Source organism: Anolis sagrei, chromosome 1, assembly GCF_037176765.1.
Source record: "Anolis sagrei isolate rAnoSag1 chromosome 1, rAnoSag1.mat, whole genome shotgun sequence".
NCBI classification, from domain to species: Eukaryota; Metazoa; Chordata; class Lepidosauria; order Squamata; family Dactyloidae; genus Anolis; species Anolis sagrei.
The window spans coordinates 268,529,395-268,544,303 of record NC_090021.1 but is presented as its reverse complement, the minus strand read 5'-3'; the positions used below and the strand labels follow the sequence as shown (position 1 = coordinate 268,544,303).

The following is a 14,909-nucleotide window of genomic DNA, read 5'->3' as shown; positions in this document are numbered from 1 at the left end:
TCCACAAAAATGTATATCTTTTTTTTTACTTTTTCAGATGTTCACTGATACGTATCTGTGTAGATTAGTGCGAACTGGCAACAGTGGCTTCCCCATAAAGACTTTATTGTTTCAACCCTTTAATAAAATATACCTTTCTATTCTAATTTCCCTGTCTAATTTGTATATTTAGACATATATCATATCTATCTCCATGTATGAAATGTATCTGGTTCTTATAAAAATGCAAGCCCAAGCTCAAAGGTCTTCACCTTTTGCAACCACCGTTGAGACATTTCCCAGACAGGAAAAATTGGGCTAATCCCTCTGATTGTTCATCACGATCCATTGTGTGTATATGTAAAAAGATAGTTTCTATGCCAGACTAGATAAGTCATTTGTTCAGCTAAATGGTCCACTTGGGTGGAGAGATTGCGAACTGTGGAAACAGAAATTCCAAATATGTACATTTGCTTAACATTTTATTGAATACTCATCCCTTGATTGCCGGAATCATCACATTTTGTCTCCAGATCCTTGCACCTTTATTAAAATCAGAACCGGACAGTTGAGTCAATCAATGAGTCATTATCATTACTTGGACATTATTTGTCTAGAACGTACCCTCCCAGGGGGCATTCCAACAGCTGATTGGATTCACAGTTGGGGAATCCTGGGTTTTCATTTCCCTACAAAAGGGAATACCCACTTGGAAGTGGTGATATTCATGGCACCCTCAACCAATCAAGGTGTAGATCCAGACCGGCCTCTCTCAGCCAATTAGAAAGGGAAGTGGGTTTTAAATAGCTGCCATGTGTATTTTAAAGAGTGGCTCTCTGTATGTTATGTTTTTACACTTTCAACCATCCACTTGTACTTGCATCCCTCCTGACCAGATTGAATAAACCTCTGCCTTGTCTTCACCCTGGTGCTTCTCTGTCCTGGCTCATTCAGTTACCTTGCAGTCACTGGGCACAAATCCTCTTTATCTGTGGTCTTAGTTACCCATGACACTAGGACCCCCTGTGGATGCCAAAATCCATGGATGTTCAAGTCCTATTATACACAGTGGTATAGTAAAATTGTGTTTCTTACATAAACAGGGAAAATTGGGGTTTGCTTTTTGAAATTGCTGCTGTCTAAAATGGTATATGTTTCACTGTAAAAGTTATTACTATTATAGCCTCAGCCTGGATCTGCATTTCCCTGTATTCCAGGATCTGATCTCAGATTATTTGCTTTGAACTGGATTATATAAGTCTATACTGACAGATAATCTGGGATCAGATCCTGCGATATAAGGCAGTATAGATCCTGCATCAATGTACATGCAATGTAATTTGGATTACCTGCAATCATAATTGCAAATTATTGGGTTATTTTGGCATTGCAATCACCAGCCTAATAGTTATTATAGTAAAATGATTTTTTTTATTTATATATGATTTTTTCTGTTTGGAAGGATGTCAATTCTGTGTGCAAATGCTATTATGAGGCTCTCCAAGTTGGAAGTTAAACATCTTCCCAGTGTTATGTATATTCTCTTTAATAAATAAGTGAAAGATTAGTAGAACACAAATTTTGATTAATTGACTTGCAAAATTTAACAACATGTTAAAAGAAAACATGTAAACATTTGTTAAGGCACTGCATGTATCATTTTCCAGTTAGATTGTAATTTCATGAGATAATGCTCTAATCAGCAGAAATGATATTTTGAGATCATGCCATTAGCTTTTCCCAGTATTAGGTGAAGCTTGTGTACAAGAGTGTACTGAACCCTAGGAAAAGAAAAGAAAATATATATTAATAGAGTAATATTTGCTTTTTAAGTGGTAGGTTTTTCTAGCTATTGAATTTTCTTTAACTATGGCATATTCCTTTTTCAAAAACTGACCATTAACTCACATTCTGTTTTCAAATGCTTGTTTCAGAACAAGCAGGTTATCTAGTGCAAGTGTGAAGGTTATAGTTACCACAGAAATATATACAGTTCTCTTTCAAACATTAATACTGTTAAATTATGGAGTTTCTGCCTTCCAGTAAAAGTGTGGTTTCATATACTATTATCCCCGAAAGAGAAATTTGTAATAAAATGAACAATCCTTTTAAAGTGGAATCTTATCCAACACTGCAGAGTTCTAGATGTTAAATCTAGATAGTAAAGATGCACAGAATAAAGAACACACTCTAGGATTGGGTGTTCAGGTGTACCATCAGCCCCAGCATCAACTTGGTTGCTTGGGTTTTAGGAATATATAATTTACTGCAGTTAATATTTGTGTGGGGGCAGTCAAAGCCTGGGTCTTACCACACAACATACAGTTCCAAATGACAGATAGGTCACAAAGACTTACAGAGATACTTAAGATGACCTGGCTAAAATAAGCTTTAATGCAGTACCAGACAGTGAACATTCACAAAAGACACATTTGTGCAGCCAGAGAGAGGCCATTTTGAGGAGATCTGCAACCTCTGCTTGCAGAGAGTTACTCCCATTTATCCCTTCCCATTTTCCAGTCTCCATCTACAGCTATTCATATCTTGATGGCTTTTGTCGACATTTCCTAGTCTCCTCCTCCTACACAGCAGTCTGAGATGAAATAGCTCCCATACCTTTTTGGAGACTTGAACATTGTATTTATCCAAGTGGGCTTGAATGCGTGAGCCATAGTCAGGATGAACATCAGTGAAGTTCTTCACCTGGATCACCAAAGGAGTTTGAAGCAGTGTTATAAGGGTTTTTGGTATGCACTGCTCACAGTTAATTTTCATCAAAGGCTTTCTATGATGTGGAATGGGGTCAGGTTAGTTCAAAACAGACTCAAGTCTTGCTTTCAAAAGACAATGTATTATGAGCTCTGTAGTGTTCCCTTCCTATGTGAAACAACCAGTACTCATAGGTGTACTAAAATTTCTCTAAAGCTATGTTAGGCCATGAGCTGAAAATTAATTTTTCACCTGAGCCACCCTCACTGCCCACTCCCACACCCAAGCCGCATTCTCAAGCTTCTCTCCCTGCCCACCCCCCACACCTAAGTTACCCTCACTTCCCAAACCCCACACCCAAGCCACATTCCCAAGCTGCTTTCTCTGCCCACTCCCCACACTCAAGCTGCCTAACCCAATCCCAACACCAAAACCACCCTCCCTGCACCCAAGCCCCCCCCCCCAGTGGTGCAGTGGGTTAAACCCCTGTGCCGGCAGGAAGACTGATAGGTCGCAGGTTCGAATCCGGGGAGAGGCGGACAAGCTCCCTCTATCAGCTCCAGCTCCTCATGCAGGGACATGAGAGAACCTCCCACAAGGATGATAAAAACATCAAATCATCCCGGCATCCCGTGGGCATCATCCTTGCAGATGGGCAGTTCTCTCACACCAGAAGCAACTTGCAGGTTTATTTATGTATTTCTTTACAGCATTTATATTCCGCCCTTCTCACCCCGCAGGGGACTCAGGGCGGATTACAATGTACACATATATGGCAAACATTCAATGCCAATTAGACATACAATGTATATAGACATACACAGAGGCTATTTAACTTTTTCTGGCCGCCAGGGGAGCTGTTGCTTTTATCGTCCATCTGCGACACTGATGAAGTACTTCCGCATTCCCCGCATGCTTTGCTGGAGTGCTTTTTGCTGGAGTCTTTTTATGGCCTCATAAATTAGTTAATTAGCCTCCCCACACATAGGTGGTACCTAATTTTCCTACTTGACAGATGCAACTGTCTTTCGGGTTGCAAAGGTTGACAACAAGCTACACAAAATTGGCCAGAAGCTCACTCCGACCCGGGCTGGCTTCGAAGTCATGACATTCTGGTCAGAGTGATCTTAATGCAGCTGACACTCAGCCAGTTGCGCCACAATCCCGGTGCAAGTCGCTCCTGACATGACAAAAAAACAACAAACTGAGATTATGATAACAACTGCATGCTTATTCAGGCATGGATCTCACTATGATTATAGAAAATTTAGGAGTTGAGCCAAGCCAAGTAACAATGCAGCTGTCAAACTGATTATAGAAATAGAAAAGTAAAAATTTATTGACCACACTACTTTAGTGTTTTAGTTAGTTGTCACGAATCAAAAAGGAAGCTCTGCCATATTTTACATGGGAGAGTAGGAAATAATTAACAATTTTCATTTTTATGTGGAAAGGAAGTCTACTTACTCTACTGTTATTTATTCAGCTGCAACTGAGGTTTTCACTATTATTTGATACTTGTGTTTTAAAGATGTTATGGAAACAGCTTGAGCCTTTATCGTCTTAATACCTTTTATCTTTCCACTCAGGCATCCGTTCTTTTGCATTTTATATTTCTATGCATTCTGCAATCCATGTGTATCCTCTTCACTACATCAGAAGTCATTACAGAAAAATCAGGAGTAACTGGATATAATAGTTTACCACTTACAGCTCTCTCCTGAATGAAAAGCTGAGCATCCTTAAGACGGCCAGCAATGTTCTCACAGAGTCTTTCACGTTCTTCCTCTGTCAATACTTTGGTATAGAAGACCCGCACCTATAAATAAAAATTGAAAGCAAACCCTCTATTACAGACCTATCTTGTTGCTATTTAGCCATTTATAATTTTTCTAAAATAATAGAAACTGTGGACCTCATATTGTATCTTTGGCGGTATTAATCAAAGCCATTCTCATAAGAAGGAAAAGCAATGTGTTATAAGGACTATTCTTGAAGATTTCTCTCAGGTTTACAATTTCAGATATGTTGTTTCCTTTATAGCACTGGCCCACATATCAAACTACATATATTTTACAGTGCATGTGTACAAGCCATCAGGGCCGTAGCCAGAAAAAAATTTCGGGAGGGGTTGAAATTTTCGCGGGGGGGGGGGGGGGGTTGAAACCTGCCTCTTAGCTCACACTGAAGCAAAGAGCACAGCAGGGGGCAGAGCAGCCTTCAATAGCCTGCAGCTCCACCCCTGTCAACCACCTCCACCAAGTCTGGCCTCCTTAATGAGAGCATTCAACCCCCCCCCCCCCCAACTTGGTTGCTTCACTACTGTTTTGTCGTGCGCTGGGCCTGTAAATAATTGTCTTTAGAACAGGATGTGCAACCTTTGCCCAGTGGGAAGCCAGGGGGCCTAAAGAGAAGTTCTCAGAGGTTTCCACCACAAACAGTCTTGAGAAGTACAACAAAGTCTTTTATTACTGAACAATCAAACAGAAACTTCTCTTGTCTTCAGTAAAGTTAAGCAAATGATTCCAAGCTTTTAGGCAACTGGTGAATTCCTAATCTTGCCCACGAAGAACAGGCAACTGTCTTCAATAACTTCTTCTTTAAAGGAAAATCCCCTTTTTAACTTCTCCCAGGCTGACTGTAATCTAACCCTTCCTGATGTGGGCTCCGCTGCGGGTTCGAACTGCGTCTCGAACGCCAAGTGGACCTACCAGCAAGGCAGTAGATGTTCTCTAGCTGGAGTTCTTTGGTCTTTAGGGCTGTTTTCCTGGAAATTCTTTGGAGACTCTTAAGACCTTTCTCCCCCGGAAGTTCTTAAGGGTTGAAGCTTTTGTACAGGGGAAGCTTGCACACATCCTATACATAAGCTTACCTTGCTGAGACTAACTAAAAATGGCTCCCTTCCCAATTGCCCTGAGCAAGGGGTGGAACCAAAACTTAACAGTGATGGACAGGTGACTTGCCCTATGACTGCAACCAAAGAAGCCACCTATCTGCAGAGTCCCTGAAACCTAGGACTGCAAGCAAACATTTAATACAAAGCAAATAAAGTTGGAGCTCCTGGTACAGCTGTACCAGAACAACTACATTGGCTATTGCTGCAAGTAATGACAATGTGAATAAATTGCTAATATTTGCTTGAGATAGTGCTTGCAGTTCTGAAGGGACTCTTGATTTTTTGCATCTCATAGACTTAGCATGGGGATTTGGTTAACCAGTTAAAATTCATGAGTAAACCAGGTTTTTTAAAAAAAATCTGAAACATTTCAGGGGGGGGTTGAACCCCTAACCCCCCCCCCCCTCGCTACGGGCCTGCAAGCCATCATGCCCTTATCAAAAGTAACAGCCAATCTTCTTCTGGCACAAGAAGAAATATCCAAGCCAGATTTCTCATCTAACGGTCCTTCTACACACCCAAATACAGCAGTGATCCCAAATGGGATATCTGGATTAATGCCAGGATAGTCCTCACAGTAAGCCATGAAGTCAGCTTGGAAACTGGTGGCTGTCTGAACTGACCACTACCAAGCTGAGTCCAAATGTCTTTCAGGCCCCAAACCAAATCAGGGTTGCCACTGGATGGCCACCCTTACTGCCCCCATCAGTAAGGGTATCCTCAGCTTAGTTGCAACCACTGGGCATGAAATTGGTGGTGATCATCTCTTGACACATGTAGTGACACTGGCCAGAGCACCAGAGAAACACAGGATACGGAGTGATAAGGAAGGAATTGCTCTCTCCTACCTCCCCCAAATGCTTTGGCCCTCCAGCCAACATTACTACATACTCCAAGTGGCAACCGCTAGCAATTTTATGCCCAGTGATCACCACTAAGATGATAACACAACATAGAGATTGACGTGTAAACAAAAGTGGCCAATTCCAAATCAGAACCATCTCAACTGTTTATGAGTCTGGAAGTTCAAGTGATTTCTAGACCTTCTTGGAAGCTCCAGTATCCCCTGACCTTGGTTAACACGAGGAAAAGCTGTGTTAAGTAGACCTGCTGGACATTACAGGAAATCAGCCTTGTGTGTCACGTAAATGCCATAAAAGTCTATTTACCCCTCCCCCACCTCATTTGACCCATGTAGATGGGACCCCAAGGCCCCTTCTACAATTCCCTATATCCCAGGAACTGATCCAAGATTATCTACTTTAAACTGGATTATATGAGTCTACACTGCCATATAATCCAGTTCAAAGCAGATAATCTGGATTTTATATGGCAGTGTAGAAGGGGCCTAAGACATTATGTGCTGTAGTATCCTTCTGACTCAACAACAGCTTTAGATGTGCTTTTGAGCAGAAAAAAAGACTGTACCTGCCTCAACACTGCACCCTGCCTACTAAAAAAGAAAACTGACTAGGTGGAGTCTTTAAAGACAAATATGTGTAACAAATGTTGAAGACATAAATAGTTGTAAATGGAACACAGAATTTTCAGAACAATAATGAGGAGTCCACTCACTTTCCAGTCCCGTGTCCCCCTGTTAAGTGTGACAAACTACTATCTGAACATTTCACAGTTTAGATAGTATAAAAGCTTATACTGAATATAATTCAACTAATGAAAATATTATTTTAGTTTGAGTTTACTACCGTGCTACACTGCATTTTTTAATCCTTTAAAACATAGAAGATCACAGTAACAGAATACATATAAATATACAAATGTTATTGTTGAAAATATCTTATATTCTGGAGGATACATGTTGTTCCACAGAATGATAAACAGTATATGACATATGAGAGGTTGCAAATCACTACTTTAGAGCTATTTATTTATTTATCGTGTCATCAGCAACCATTGTATTACAATTCCAACAGAGCAAAACAAACACAGAGATTAAAAAGAAAAAGAAAAAAAAGAAAGAAAAAAAACCACACAGATTTTGTAAATTTGGTATTTGGTTAAATGTCCTTTGACCAGTATCTGGCCACTTGGAGTGCCTCTGGGGTTGCCGCAAGAAGGTCCTCCATCGTGCATGTGGCAGGGCTCAGGTTGCATTGCAGCAGGTGGTCAGTGGTTTGTTCTTCTCCGCACTTGCATGCCGAGGATTCCACCCTGTAGCCCCATTTCTTAAGATTGGCTCTGCATCTTGTGGTGCCAGAGCGCAATCTGTTCAGTGCCTTCCAAGTCGCCCAGTCTTCTGAGTGCCCAGGGGGGAGTCTCTCATCTGGTATCACCCATGAATTGAGGTGCTGGGTTTGGGCCTGCCACTTTTTTTTTTTTAAATTATCTTTATTGCAAAATTTTTAATTTACATATATTAAAACATCAACAGGTGAAGTAGGGGGAGGTAGTGTTGAGGGGGATGGATGGCTGGGTCAGGGGAGGGGTCGGGAAAGCTGGGTATGGTGTGTACACTTGGGATGGAGTGGGGGTATGGGTGTGTACACTTGGGATGGAGCATAGGGGGAGGGAGGGGGAGGGAGGTATAGGGGAAGGGAATAAAAACATCGTGACTTCCAGGTTGAACAGACAGATAATTGTTCCTTATATACATTACTAGTGACTAATAATACAACAGCTTTCTTCCTATATTGGTCTCAGTCTTACTATATCTTCATGGATTCTTATTTCCTCTTTTCAAGATATTCCAAAAAATCGCTCCAATCTGTGTTCTTCTTTTTATCTCTGTTGACTCTTAGTCTTTGAGTTAGGAGGTCCATATTCATCACATCATAGACTTTTAAAGTCCATTGTTCTGTTGTTGGAACCTCTCCGGATTTCCAGAGCCGTGCCAATTGGATTCTGGCCGCTGTCGAGAGGTGAAAAAACGTCTTACTTTCATTACTATTTGTGTCAAACTCACGGTCCGTTATGCCCAAGAGATAGTATTCGGGTTTTAGGGGGAATTCCTTTTTCAATATTTTCTCTATCTCTCTATGAATTGTTCTCCAGTACAGTCTCACTTTTTTACACCCCCACCACATGTGTATGAAGGTTCCAGTATTTTTTTTTACATTTCCAACATTTTTGTTCCAGTTTCCCTTTACTGAATCTGGCCAATTGATTTGGGGTCAGGTACCATCTAAAAAATAGTTTGTACCAGTTCTCCCTATAGTCGTTGGAATATGTGTATTTCAATTTTTTTTTCCAAATCCCCTCCCATTCCTTAAAGTTGATAGGGCGGCCGATATCTTTAGCCCATTTTACCATGTTATTTTTAACTTGTTCTTTTTCTGTCTCCCACCTTAGTAGCACCTGGTATATTTTCCGTATATGCTTTCCCTCAGAGTTGATGATTTTTTCCCAAAAGGGGTTCTCTGTTTCAAAACCTGTTTTAAGGTCTAAGTTGTAACTTTCTCTTATCTGGTGGTATTGAAACCACGAGAGTGTGGAATCATAACTCTTTAACTCCTCTTGGGATTTTAGGGTTGGATTGCCTGGTGTACCTTTTATTATTTCTTTATATGTCAGCCATTTTTCTCTGCTGGCTCCTCTAATCTGGCTGGCCTCGTTTGGAGAGAACCATAGCGGCACTTTAGAGTGGAATTTGTTTTTGTAGTTTTCCCATGTTTTTAAGAGTGGGGATCTAATGAAATGGTTTTCAAAGTTTCTTTCTTTCTTTGCTTTCCCTCTCCATAAGTAATTGTGCCAGCCTTGCATTATATCGTGGCCCTCCAAGGCTAGTATCTTTTTTTCTTTTAGGCTAATCCATTCCTTGACCCAGCATAGGGCTGATGCATCGTGGTAGAGCTTCAAATTTGGTAATGCAAGACCGCCTCTATCCTTACTGTCGCATAAGTTGACAAAGCTCACTCTATGTTTTCCCCCTTTCCATATGAATTTTTGGATATCTCTATGCCAACTTTCGAACGTTTTCTTTGTTTTTATAATGGGGAGGGTCTGAAAAAGGTATAACATGTCTGGGAGGACATTCATCTGAATAGCTGCTATTCTCCCCAAGAGTGAGAGCTTTAATGGTTCCCATCGCTTTAATTTTTCTTTTATGTGCAGCCATTTTTCTTCATAATTATTTTTGTAAAGCTGTGTGTTTTTAGCGGTTAGGGTAACCCCTAAGTATTTCACTTTCTTAACTATTCTAATTCCGGTTTTTTTTTGTAGATCGTCTTCTTTCTGTTTAGAAATATTTTTTGTCAACATTTGCGTTTTCCCTTTATTAATCCTAAGTCCTGCCACTGAACCGTATGCCTCTATTTCTGATAACCATTTATCTGTTGTGTTAAGGGGATCTTCGATCAAACAGACAATGTCATCTGCAAAGGCCTGGATTTTGAAGCTATGTTTCCCTATCTTTAGGCCTTTTAGTTCTTCATTTTTCCTTATATTATTCAATAGTAATTCTAGGGTCAGTATAAAAATAAGCGGGGATAGTGGGCAGCCCTGTCTGGTTCCTTTTTCGATGGTAAATCTAGGTGACGGTTGATCGTTAATTATTATATTTGCAAACTGTTGTGAGTAAAGAGCCTCAATAGCTGTGTTAAAACAATAGCCCATGTCCATCTCCTTTAATATCTCTTTAATTAGGAACCAGTTGACGTTGTCGAACGCCTTTTCGGCGTCCACGAATAGAAATGCGACTTCTTTATTTATTTTTTTATCATAGTATTCTATCGCATCTACTATTATGCGGATGTTCTCCTTGATCTGCCGTCTGGGCAAAAAGCCTTTCTGCTCCTCCTCTATCCTTTCCGCGAGTATGATTTTTAGCCTATTTGCAAGAATACTGGTGAAAATTTTGTAATCATTGTTGAGGAGGGAGATTGGTCTATAGTTTTTAGTTTTAGTATTGTCGGTGTTTTCTTTAGGTATCAGCGTTATATTAGCTGTTTTCCATGTATCCGGAATGGATCCTTCTTCTAGAATCTTATTCATTACTTTCAGTAAGGGACTCGTTAGGTGTTCTAAAAAGGTTTTGTAGTATAACGACGTTAAGCCGTCTGGGCCAGGTGCTTTTCGTGGGGGAGAATTCTTGATTGCTTTTTCTAACTCTTCCTTTGAGATTCTTCTATTTAGGTTTTCTCTCTGTGATTCTGTTATTTTTGTTATATTTTGTCTACCTAAAAATTTCATCACCTCTTCTTTAGGAATTTTATCCTCCGCGTATAGTTTCTTATAGTATTTTACAAATTGCTCGAGAATATCTGATGTTTTGTGGAAGGTTTCCTCCCCCTCGACTATCTGTGTTATCCTACGAGATTGTTTTTTTATGGCAAGCTTCCTGGCCAACCACCTACTTACTCCGTTGGCGTTTTCAAAGTATTCTTGCTTTACATATTTTAGTTTTTTTTCCATCTCCTCTAGGTCCAGCGTATTTAATTTTTTCCTTGTTAGATCTAATTGATATTGTATTTTTTGATTCAGTGGGTTCTGTTTAGCTTGTTTTTCTTGTTCCTCTAGCTCTTTCCTTAGCTTCTCGTATTCTTGTTTCTTAATCCTTTTTTCCCTAGTTGCATGTTCAATAAAGTGACCCCTCATATATGCTTTTGAGGCATCCCATATGGTTTCTATGGCGGTGTCCTTTTCTGTGTTGAATGTGAAGAATTCTTTTATCAGTCCCTTATATCTATTTAGGTTTTGTTCTTTTTTGAGTAGATGTTCATTTAGCTTCCAATTATAGAATGTTTTTTCGCTGTCATTTTCCCTTATTATAATTAGGGTAGGGGCGTGGTCCGATGTTAAGATTGGCAATATTTTGGATTTCTCTACTTTGTTTACTATAGATTTTGAACACCAAATCATGTCAATGCGTGACCATGATTGATGACGATTTGAAAAGAAGGTGTAGTCTATCTCTCTCCTGTGTTGCATTCTCCAAATATCGACCAGGTCTAACTCGTCTAGCAAATTGGTGCACATTTTGGGAAGGGCCCCTGTTGTACCCGATGAGGTACCTTTCCCTCTTTTAGTTGACTTATCCCTTTGTATGTCAATAACCCCGTTGAAATCTCCCATTATCAGCAATTCGTCGTATTCCTGATCTAGAACACAGTTCCTCAATTTTTTTATGAATTCCACCTTCCCTCCGTTAGGTGCGTAAACATTACATATGAGTATCTTTTGTCCATTTGTTTCTATCATCACACCCAAAATTCTCCCTTGCCCATCTTTAAAAGCTAATTTTGGCATTAGGTTCTCTTTGACATAGGTAGCAACACCTCTTTTTTTTTTCCCCACCACATGCACAGAATAGTTTCCCCAGTCTCTTTTGTTCCAAGTAAGAGGCATGCTTCTCTAAGATGTGCGTTTCTTGAATACATATTATTTCGCACTTCTCCTTACTTAATGAGTGCCAGATTTTCTTTCTTTTCTGGGGTGAGTTGAGTCCATTGACATTCTGGGATATTATCTTAATTTTTGGATCCATTTAAATTTATTTTTAAATACCTTATTTTCATCCCTCTGTGAAGTAACTCCTGGGCCTTCTTGTTGATGTAGCACTCTAGGTGATTTTTTCCTTGCCCTCTTCCTCTTTTTCTTGATCAGTTCCGTCTCGGTCGGGGACTCTTCTATACTGTCTTCTTCTCCTCCCGTTTTCCCCTCCGACCCGGGAGAATCAGTCTCTTTTTTGTTGATTGGTGTCTGTAGGGCTTTACCTTCGTCCCTTTGCAGGTTCTCCCAAAAAGCTTTTGCCTCAGGCTCTGATGTTACCCAGTATCTTTTGTCCTTCCAGGTGATCATCACACCTTCTTTTTTCTCCCATCTGAAACGGATGTTTCTTTTTTTGAGTTCATCGGTTAGGAAGTGGTACTTTCTTCTCTTCTCCAAAATTGTTATCGGAATTTCTTTCAGGATTACGACCTTGTTGCCTTTATAGGTTATTGGTGCCTTTGCGTTCTCTCTTAACAACCCATCTCTTGCGCTTTTCCTCGTAAAGTGCACCAAGATGTCTCGGGGAACGTTGTGGCTCTTCGCGTAGTTGGAGTTAATTCTGGTGACTCGGTCGATGCTCTTTTCCATTGGTACTTGGATTTTTTTCCCAACGGTTGCTACCAGTTCTTCAATTATTTCCCTGGTGTTTTCGTTCTCCTCTTCCTTTATGTTACGGAATCGTAGTTGGAATTCCTTTTCTCTCAATTCCTGTAACTCCTGCTGTTGTTTTAGGGTTGTAATTGTTCCTTCCATTTCCTTCACCTTCTTTTCTAGATTCAGTTGTTGGTCTTTGAAAGTCTCGTTTTCGTTTTTGAGTGTCTTGTTTTCTTGTTTTAGTCTAGTTATATCTTCTCTTACTACTGTTAACTCCCTATTTAGGGCCACATGTAGTTCTTCCTTAATGTCATTTTTTATTGTTTTTATCTCTCCCTTCAACTCTTCTTTCAGGGCAGTGTTTTGTTTATCCTGCTTATCTTGCATGCCTTGCACTACTGTATGAAGCTTCGCTATTTCTTTCAGAATGTCACTTAGATTTGGTTCTTCTGTGGGTGTATCTTTTTTCCCTCCCCCTTTCTTATCTTTGTCTTTTTCCTTGTCCATTTTCTCCGTTCTTTTTTGAACTGACATCGCTGGTGGTGGTATTACTTTCCTTTACCTTTTTGTTATATCTTCTCCTATTCCTCTATTTCCTGTATGCCTTCTGATCTTTCCCTTACTCTGATTTGTCTTCTTTTTTTTTTTTCTAGTTGCATTCGCTGGTTCTTTTCTAGTCTTTTCTAATCCTCTATAGGGATAGTTTCCCCTATTTCCTTCGTCTATTCCTCCTTCTTCCTTTCTTCACATTAGTTTGCTTTCAGTCTGGTCGTAAGTATCTACTTTGTTCTTTTTTCTTTTCTTCCTTTTACAATCTTTTTGTTTCTCTTAGAGTTATTTATTTATATATTTAATGTTTTGAATTATTATTATTTTATTATTATTATTGTTATAATTTATTACTTATTTTATTTTGTATTGATTTTTATTTTTATTTTTATTTAATTTTTATTTATTTGTTTATTCTCCTTTTTTAAAAAAAAATTGTTATTTAATTTTTATTTAATTTTATTATTATTATTATTATTATTATTATTTATTTATTTATTTTTATTATTATTAATTTATTGTTATTATTATTATTTATTTTATTTATTATTATATTTTTTTTCTTAATTACAATATTTTTGCTAGTATTGATTGTTTATTTCTTTATTTTGATTTATCACTATTTTCATTCATTTATTAATATTATTTTGATTTAATATTTTAATTTATTATTATTATTATTTTAATTTCTTATTCTTATTATTATTATTATATATTTTTCCCTTTGTTGTATATTTCTTTATTTTATATATATTATATTCATATATATATATTATTTATTTATTTATTTATATTTTTTCCTTTATTTATTTCTTTCTTTATTTTTTTTTTATTTTTATTTTTATTTTTATTTTTTTTTTTGAGGTCTTCTCGCGAGGTTTCTTTACTCTCGCGAAGCCTCCTTGCTATGTATGCTTCTCGCGGGGTTCCCCCAAGGCTCTCCGCTTGTTCCCGCCGCCTTCTCTTTCTCTCTCTTCTCTCCTCCTTTGTCCTCTGACCTCCTCTTCGAAAGGGATGCCTTGGGGAGGAAGGGTGGCCTGGAAAGGATTGGTGTCACGATCCTTGACGAAACAAGTCTTCCCGCTGGAAAGGTGAGGCTTATTTTATTCTTCTTTACTTTTAAATTTTCTCTTCCCTCTTACTTTATGTCCTTTGTTTCACGTCTTCATAGATTTTTGGGAATTCAAGAGGGTAGGGTAGAGTAGAGGGGAGCTTGAACTTTTGGGAGGGGGGTTTTGCCGGCTGGGAGGGTTTGGAGCGCAGCACTGTTGCTAGTTCGCTCTTCTCTTTGTCTAGGTAGTCTCTGTCTTTCCTAGGTGGAAATTCTTCTCGGAGCTCTAGGTCTCCTCTAGTCTTTTCTGGACCCGGGGTATCCCAGATCCCAGATCCCAGATCCTTCCCGCCGTTTCTTTTCTTGTCCTTTCCCCTCCGTTTTCCGTTCTCCGTCTTTCCTTCTTCTCTTCTTTCCCCTCTACACACCTCTCTTGTGTAAAGCTCTTGTGTCTTGCGTCTTATGTCTTATATTCCTTATTTCTGTCTTCTGTCTTATTACTTGTGTCTTATCTCTCCTCCGAAGCTCTGGTCTTCACTTTTCACTCTTTACTTCTAGTCCTATGCATTTCAAACTTTCATTTCTCGTTTCTTGTGGAGCTTAAGTCTTCCTTGCAGACGTACTCGCTCTGTCTCTTTAAGGTTCTTCTCTATTTCAATATTCAGCAACTTCGGCAACTTCGAC

The 14,909-nt window shown here is 39.1% G+C and overlaps 1 protein-coding gene across 1 annotated transcript in view; it reads right to left on the bottom strand.

Moving 5' to 3' along the window:
- Window positions 1-429: 429 nt before the first annotated feature.
- Window positions 430-14,909, bottom strand: part of LOC132768743 (catalase-like) — a 34,802-nt gene continuing 20,322 nt past the window's right edge. Inside the window, exons 11-13 of the mRNA XM_060764935.2 lie at window positions 4,400-4,507; window positions 2,596-2,682; window positions 430-1,760 (exon numbers count right to left, since the gene is read on the bottom strand). Coding sequence (XP_060620918.2) covers window positions 1,710-1,760; window positions 2,596-2,682; window positions 4,400-4,507 — 246 coding nt within the window. The 3' untranslated portion in view covers window positions 430-1,709. The remainder of the gene's footprint in view (window positions 1,761-2,595; window positions 2,683-4,399; window positions 4,508-14,909) is intronic.